We start from the raw sequence: 8,741 nt of genomic DNA, 5'->3' as shown, positions 1-8,741 counted from the left end.
CGCAGGTCAGCAGGAAGCCAACGCCAGAAACACGTTCCTCCCTCTCCAAACTGCTTCTTTTCTCCTTTCTTCGGAAACACCCATAAATGATTTAGTCAGTCCTTCAGGGACTAGAGATGCTTATTGGCAGTTAACATTCTTGTGATTCAGCACATTTTCTTGCAACAATATTCTATCTTTACTCCTGAGTTTTGCCTAATTTCGATTCTGCCATAGGTCTGTTCTTTTCCACTAATCCTGATTGATAAGTACAGACAGATTAGACAGAAGGCAAAATTGTGAAATAGATGTTGCATTTGGAACAGCAAGTTTTCATTTTACATTGTTGCCAGGACCATCTCCTCTGTGGCCGCCCTCTCTACAGCCAACACTGTGGCATGGTGCTCTGTGACTAGGCTTTAAGCATCTCTGACTCTTTCCGTCTGTGAGTTTCATTGTCTGACTCATAGTAAGCACTCAATAAATGCTTGAATCAATGAATACACAGATTACTCAGTTAACTGGTACATTAATATTTTCTTTCTTTCGTGTTTTTAAACTAGCTCTTGGGGAAAGATTTGAAATATTTTTAAACAAGAGGGTAATTGACTATTACCAGTTTAAAAAGTAGCCCAGATGGATTTGTATTTTAACAGGGATCAAATCAAACTAATTGAATTTAGCTTTTCTAGCTTTTCAGGATTCAGCCAGAGACCTGGGAAGGACCTGGTTCCTTCTGGAGGAAACTGCATTGTCCACGTCCCATAAGGCTGTGCTTATGTCCTGGTATCCCATTCTATTCAGGAAGCACACTCCTGAAAACCAGAGTACAAATGAAATTCTTACTAATTGAAACTTGTTTCTCACTTGTCTGTTACTACTATTTTATAGTTGCTTCTTTGTGCATTTCTGATTGACCTTTAAGACAGGCCCTTAAAAACCCATGCTCCCAACTCCTTAAGTAAAGCTCTATAATCAAGTGCTTAAACATACAGGGTCAATCTACATATTTAAAGAAAATGCAAATAATTTGTTGGGTAAAATTGTTGTATACATTATGCCTCTGTAATATGGAAAGTCATCATCCATTATGTAATTTTCATTCCTTTAGTTATTAACCTTATTTTTAAAATAATTTATACCTAGCCTTCTGCCAAGGAGGACTGATAGGGGTTGTTTGTTAAATTGACCTCTTCAACTATCAGTTGGGCCTATGTATGTCTTTATGGGATATACAGAGGGTTGTTCTGTTCTGTGTTAAGAGAGCTTAGGTAAAATGCACATTGTTGGTGGACTTTTGTTACAAATGCTCCTGGTAAATGATGTAAAGGGCCCTGTGCTTTTATGGACTTGACAAGAATTTTGCTTCTTGAATGAATGCCTATCTTTATTTGGTCTCTCATTCAAAATGTAGTAAATGAAGCTGACATCACTCACACTCACTGACTCTTCCTTGGCTTCTATTTTAAAGAGCAGTAACAACTCATGTATACAGTGTCATGAAACTGCCATGAAAAAGGAAGTATGCAGGGCTGCTTAGGTCACAGGATCTGGCAATCTTGAAAGTCCTGCCTAGACTGACATTATTACATCGAAATCAGTGGCCTGTCCCTCTTGCCTCCTTTCCCCAAGTACTCTGTTCTCACGAGATCAGATGAGAGATTATTTCTTTCCCTAACATGATTTGATTTTGTTATCAACTAGTGGGATAGTAGACCAGCAGCCACAATTTAAAAACCTTTATGATAAGCATTAATAAATTTTGAAATTATAATTAACTCTGTCATGTGTAATAAAGGGCAGAAGTGTATAAGTAATCTTTCCGGTTTTTTGACTTTGAAAAAGAAAGTCTGTTCTTGAATTTTAATATGAGCGTCTCTGATGTCCTAGAAGTTCATAACCCCTGAAATTCATAACCTGATTCAAGAGGAGTTGGAGAACTGTCCAATTTCCCCATCCCTACCCAGAAAGTGTATGCAGTGAGGGGGATAACATAACAGAGAATTTTAAAACAATGTTTATCATAGTTAGCCTCTGGATAGGTAAATACTGACGCATTTTTATTTCTGAAAGCAAGGATAGTCTTAAAGTTTTCTTTCTGTAGTGCCTAAAATCAAAAGATGTGGGTTCCCTCTTGGTGCGTAGACATTATCCCCACAAGATCAGTGAGATTTTAAAATTTCGAAAGTAGAGAATGGGGGGTTAACAAAAGTTCCCTGGGGGTTCTGAGGACCAGCGCTGCTTTAACATACTGTGACACATTTTGTAAGAAATGATGTAAGTCATAACGTGGAGCTATTGTACTCTGTTTTCTGAAAGACAAAAAAAAAGGTCAATAATATTTTTCTTGAACCTGTAGAAAGCTCTTCTCTTGTGTCACTTGGTTTCCTCAGCAAAAATGAGTCGGGAACTTGGAGTCTGCACTATATGCTTTTGTATCATTGTTTAAAATTCCGTTCTAGCCGCTTCTCTTACGACTCTCAATTGTTCCCTTTGGAATTACAAGGAGAGACACCAGAGGAAGTCACTTCAGAATGACAGAAAAGAAAGGGCGAATATTATCCTTGTACATAAGCCATGTCAGGCTATTGTGAATCTAGAGCGAACTACCCCACGGGTACCCATTTTGATAACCTGTAATGGAATATTTGCTCCGCTTTATCTGTATGCTCATCTTTATGAGATACTCTGCAAATTGCAATGGAAAAGAGACCACAGATCTTTTCCCACAAAAGAAAAAGTGCAAAGAGTTTATGGGGAGGAGTCACTTCACCACCCACAAAAACAACCCCTTGCGCTTCTACTGTCATTTACTAAACCAGTTGCTTTTCTTTTAACAGAGGAATTCAAGGGCTCCACCATGGTTGAACTGATGAAGAAGGAAGGCACTACCCTCGGCCTGACGGTCTCCGGTGGAATTGACAAGGACGGCAAGCCAAGAGTATCTAATCTGCGGCAGGGAGGAATTGCTGCTAGGTAACTGCATTGTGTGGAAACGTAGAAAAAGGAATGCATGATGTAATTAATTCAAAAGTTAAAGCTCCATCAGAAAAGGTCACTAGTAAACAAACGACACTGCTATCTGCGGGGCAGAAGCATAGGGGGGCACGTTTCAGAAGCATGGCTTTTCTGGCTCACCAGGGAGAGCCAGGAGAGCTCACCAGGGAGCTCCCATGTCTTCTCAGGAGCAGTCAGGCTCTCCTGAGATTTTAATTTTAAAGTGTCTGTATGGATCTAGTCCTCAGATTGCCACTGAACAGCAGACAGGCTGCAGTGGGAGTGAGATGGTCCGATCATCTAATGGGGAACAGATGACGCATATGCTGTGGATAAGGGGAAACTGCCACAGAGGGATATGACAAGCCTAGAAAATGAGGGAGGCCCAACTCCAAGTTTCTAAGTAACAATTTTGCTTCTCCTGCATATTCTCAACTTTTCTACTTGTGAGATTTTCCTTTCGTTAAGACAAAGAGGTGGTTTCCAAAAGGACAGAAGGCTTGGGTGAGGAGGTCTCATTTTGTCCTCGTTCTGATGAACTGCAGATTGCACTGCGTCTTGCTGACAGCAGAATGTCCTGGGGTGCTGGGCAGCGGTAGGTTTGCTTTGCAGACAAATTCTAAATCTACCTCAGAAAGAGGGGGTGGAATGCCCAGGTTTCATTCAAAGTGAGGCTAATTTCCCTTAAATCCTGGACACCAATATTTGTGTCCACATAAGCACAAATTAAGTTTTAGAGTTCTTAACTTATAAAGTGTCACCTGAAATAGTGATTACTTTCGATGATCAACTTGTTGGTACAGTTTATAAGCTCAATCCAGTTGATTGCTCCATGATCTGGGGAATTGTTTGCAAAACAGGCTGATGTCAACACAAGCACCTTAGTCTCCTTCCTTCGGCTTTTTTTTCTTTTTTTTTGCATTTTTATTTTTTTTGTGATTGAAGGACAGTTGATTTACAATGTTGTGTTAACTTCTGCTGTACCTCAGATTCAGCTATACATATATACATTCTTTTTTATTTTCTTTTCCTTTATGATTTTTAAGAGATTTCTTTCCACACCATAGCCTCCTTTAACTTTTAACAGTCGTGGCCAATCCATGATGCTAGGGCTTCCTGTGTCTCCAGGGCTTCTGCATATGTAGCCCCTAAAGCAAGTGTGATTGGCCACGGAGAGGGTAAGAATGTGGTTTTCACATGTATTGATGCTATAATTAAATGTAGCGCTGTGCCAGTTATGTTGGGTATTATCGATCACCAAATATTTATTATTTAAGCCACTACCATTTAACAGGTAGTAAACCAACATAAGTAAAGATAAGATCCCTGCCCTAGGAGGGTTTATAATCTATTGGGGGAAATAAGGTATAAAAAACATGAAAAGTTTGGGAGCAATAATCGCATTGCATAATAGTAAAAAGCAACAACATAAGGGCTGTCACAGAGCATTAGGCAACTAAGTTGCCAAATAAGTGTCAGTCAGGAAACCTGAGTTAAGAGTGACAACAGGTACTGCTGGCTAGAATGGATTATGGAGGCTTCGAAGGAAGAATGATTGGAGCTGGGTTTATGTAAAACAAAGGAACTTGGTGTTTTTATTTGGGGAGAAAATATTATTGAATTAAGTCCTATCATAGTTCTTGCTGCCTGCTCTTGGTTTAAAAGTCGAGTTTGACTAAAAGCCCCAGAGTAGCCAAGGTTCTATTACGATGGTGAAGAGAGGAGAATGTTACTGAAAGCCAGTACTTTCGTTGCACTTTCTTCTTCACCAATACTTTTTTTATTAGTCCCGCTATAAGCAATAAATAGCAAAATAAGCTCACCCTCTGGTTGGCCCTGGACACACTCCCAGTGAAGATACCAAAAGTGGTGAAATGTCCAAAAGGCAGGCAGCAAAAATGAGAGGGAATGAGAAGAAAGGGAAAATTCTAGTGTGCCCAGGATCTGGATAATCTGCCACAAGAGCACCACCTCTTTATGGGCAGAGCAACTAAAAATAACTTTCTCTTTATTTTGTTTTACGGTGCTCCTTAAAAGTAAAAGAGGTAGAGGGTTAGGAAGAAATTGGAGACAGCAGCAGACCCAGTACAGGACTTCCGAAATGTGCAGTCAGCATGAGAAGAGGGATCCACTGAGTCTCTCTCATCCACCCTCCGCTGCTCACCCCCTCTTAGGAACCAGCCACATCCTAGGAGCCAGGACTCCAGCTGCGTCGGCATTCTGGGCTTGCGTGCTTATCCACGATGGGGAAGAGGGAAGTATGGTCAGGCTGGCCTGCGGAAAGGAGGGGTCCACTGAGGTGACATTCTCTGTTTTGCAGAAGTGATCAGCTGGATGTGGGTGACTATATCAAAGCAGTGAATGGCATCAACCTGGCCAAATTCCGCCACGATGAGATCATCAGCTTGCTGAAGAATGTCGGGGAAAGAGGGGTTCTTGAAGTTGAGTATGAGCTGCCGCCAGTCTGTAAGTCATCACAAGCCAGGGGCAGAACAGCTGCACCACGTTTTGGCCTAAAACTATTGGTTCCTATCTTTTTCTTTTGCCATCATTGTCTTATTACAGGAACGGTAGAGTATAGTTTCTTAATATTTAAAACTTATTTGAATTGCTGTATCCTACTCAGGAAGAATGTAAACAAGCATAAATAATGATGAAATTATCTAGGACTCATATTTCATTAAGGCCATCTGTGAACATCATAATTGTACTTAAGCTATTTTAATGAACTGTCCACATATTTATAAATTCTGTGCATTGAGTTCCAGCCAGGCTTTGTACTTAGTGACTAAGTTTAGGAAAAGCATGTTTAACGTGATTTCTATTGATTCTTGTATAGTTATGTTAATTTCTGAAGCATGAAAATAGAATTAGAATACATTGTTAAGTAATAATAATAGACATAATAAAAGCACAGCCAACATATTTTGAGAGCTTACGAAATGTCTAGCATTATAAGGAGCCCCTTTTATTGGTACACTTAAATCCTCACCACAAAGAAAGCATAGCAGAGCTGAACTTTGATGTCAAATAGCCAGTTAAGGGCTTCCCTGGTGGCACAGAGGTTGAGAGTCCGCCTGCCGATGCAGGGGACCCGGCTTTGTGCCCCGGTCCAGGAGGATCCCATGTGCCATGGAGCGGCTGGGCCCGTGAGGCGTGGCCGCTGAGCTTGCGCGTCTGGAGCCTGTGCTCCGCAACAGGAGAGGCCACAACAGGGAGAGGCCCGTGTACCGCAAAAAAAAAAAAAAAAAAAAGAAAAAGAAAAAAAAATAGCCAGTTAATTCCCAGCTCCAACTTTTACTAGCTACATGAGAAACTTTGAGAAAGTTACTTAAGCTTCTTGTGTTTCAGTTTGCACATCTGAAAAATGGGAATGATATTAGGAATCTATGGTATTACTCACAAATCTGTTATGAGGATTAAATGAGTTAGCATTTAGGACAGTGCCCGACACTATAAAAGTTTTTGTTAAATAATAAATGTATAAATCAATCAAAACTGTAAGATAGGCATTATTTTCTTTATTATTCTCATTTTACAGAGACTTAAGTTAAATATCTTTCCCAAATTAGTAGGCATCAAAGTCAGCTCTTTGCTCTTCTGTACTACTGAGAACTCAGACTGATTATTACTAACCAATAATAATTCATTTGTTTAGCAATGACTTATTGGCATTACTATGTTCCAGTCCCCACACAGTACATCGGTGGAATTTATATTCTAGCAGGCGAAGACAGGTATTAAAATAAAACCACAGTAAATAAGTTAATTAAAATTGACCCTTGAACAACAAGGCAGTTAGGGGTGCCAGCCCTCTGCACAGTTGAAAATCAGTGCATAACTTATAGTTGGCCCCCCATATATGCGGTTCCTCCAAAACCAAGGTTCTTCCATATCTGCAGATTCAACCAACCAGGTATAGTGCAGTACTGTGGTGTTTACTATGGAAAAAAATCCACATATACATGGACCCATGCAGGTCAAACACATGTTGTTCAAGGGTCAGCTGTATGTCGTATGAATGTTATGGGTCATGAATGCTGTGGGAAAAAGAAAATAAGCAAGGAGGGGGGTTGGGAGTGCTGGGCTGGGGATGGGATTGCAATTTTAAATAGAGTGGTTAGGAGCAGCTTCATTGAGAAAGTGACATTACTCAGCGACTTGAAGGAGGTGAGGAAGTTAGCTGTATGGATTTATGGGGGAAAAGAGTTCCAGAAAGAAGGAAAAGCCAGTGCTAAGATCAAAAGCAGGAACATATCTGGCATTGTTCTAGAAGCATTAAGAAGGGCGGTGTGCTGGAGCAGAGTAAGCGTGCAGAGAAGTGAGGGCAGGTGGTCTGAAGTGTAAAGGATAGGAGCGTCTGTGTAGGCCATTGCAGGGGCCTTAAGTTTTGCTCTGAATGATGCAGGAAGGCATTGTATGATTTGGGGCAGAGGAGTGACATGATCTGATGTATGTTTTCAAAGGCTCCTCTAGCAGCTGTGTTGAGAACAGACTGCAGGGACAAGGGTAGAAGTTTGGAGGACTATTGCAGTGATTCAGATAAAAGATGGTGGTAGAGATGGTGACAAGCACTCATATCCCTCGTCTATTTTGAAGAGAGAGCCAACAGGATTTCCTGGTGAATTTAATGTGGGTTGTGCAGAAAGAGAGGAGTGAAGGCCCACAGGGGGTTTTGAGTCTGAGTAACTGGAAGGATGGAGTTGCCGTTAACGGGGGTGGGTAAGAATGCAGGCAGAGCTGACTTTCGAGAAGATCAGTAGTTTGTTGTTTGAAATGCTACAGTTAAGGGGCCTATTTGCCACGCTGAGAGAAAATGTTAAGATGAGAGCTGGAGATATGGTTTGGCATTTGGGAGAAAGATCTGGACTAGAAATGTAAATTTAAGAGTAATGGGACTATAGATGGTGTTTGAAGCTTTGGGACCAGATGACAGCACTCAGAGAGTGAGTGTACATACCAATCATAAGTTCTTATTCTTAACATAAAATCTAACACTGAAAATCTAATGGTGATTTTACAACAAAATCCATTGGAATCTGTGTTCTGAAACCTTGCTACAACATTTTTCATTTTCATTAAGAGCAGGCAGTAAAATAGAGTGTTTGAGAGCTTGGGCTTTGTCACTAGTTAAATGTCAGTTTTGTCCCTTTCTAGCTTTGTGACTTTGGGCATTTTATTTAAGTTCTCTGAGCCGTAGGTTTCTCAGCTATAAAACAACTATAATGGATGTAGACTTCTTGTAAGAATTCAAGGCTGTAATCCTGTAAAGTGTTTAATTAGATCATAAGCACATACTCACTAAGCCATAGTGCGTCTTAGCCATTATTACCATTATTATTATTATTACTACTACTACACTGAAAGTACTGTGTTTTCTTGAACTTAAAGTCAGTTTGCTTTGAAATCACTCTTAAACCACTGCTAAGGAGTTAAGAGGAGGCAAATATCTAGAGCTAATGTTCTTTGATTAAGCATTGTATTCTAGTGGGTAGATGAATATCAATAAAACACAACCTCTTCCTAAGAGGAACTTTTAGTATAGCTCTCAGGGTGAGGCCACTAGTGTAGATTTGCTGAGTATTATCCAGCAAATCCAGATAATCCAGAGCTGGGGATTTCCGGGTAGATTTGAAGGAGTTTATGTAGGTCCATTAGGAAGACAAACATTCCAGGCACAGGGTATGGCAAGCAGGTAAGAAGATAGTCCAGTACGTAGGTTGAACTGCAAACGGTTTGGAGTTGCTGGAACACAAAGGGAAAGA

General features: G+C 40.5%; 1 protein-coding gene across 1 annotated transcript in view; it reads left to right on the top strand.

The window, feature by feature from the left end:
* Positions 1–8,741, top strand: part of GRIP1 (glutamate receptor interacting protein 1) — a 216,184-nt gene that overhangs the window by 34,990 nt on the left and 172,453 nt on the right. The window contains exons 2-3 of the mRNA XM_007447392.1: positions 2,820–2,955; positions 5,297–5,442. Of these exons, the coding sequence (XP_007447454.1) occupies positions 2,840–2,955; positions 5,297–5,442 (262 nt within the window). The 5' untranslated portion in view covers positions 2,820–2,839. The remainder of the gene's footprint in view (positions 1–2,819; positions 2,956–5,296; positions 5,443–8,741) is intronic.

This window comes from Lipotes vexillifer, unplaced genomic scaffold (genome assembly GCF_000442215.2).
Source record: "Lipotes vexillifer unplaced genomic scaffold, Lipotes_vexillifer_v1.1 scaffold170, whole genome shotgun sequence".
Taxonomy (NCBI): domain Eukaryota; kingdom Metazoa; phylum Chordata; class Mammalia; order Artiodactyla; family Lipotidae; genus Lipotes; species Lipotes vexillifer.
The sequence above is the reverse complement of the archived record's forward strand: the minus strand, read 5'-3'. Positions and strand labels throughout refer to the sequence as shown.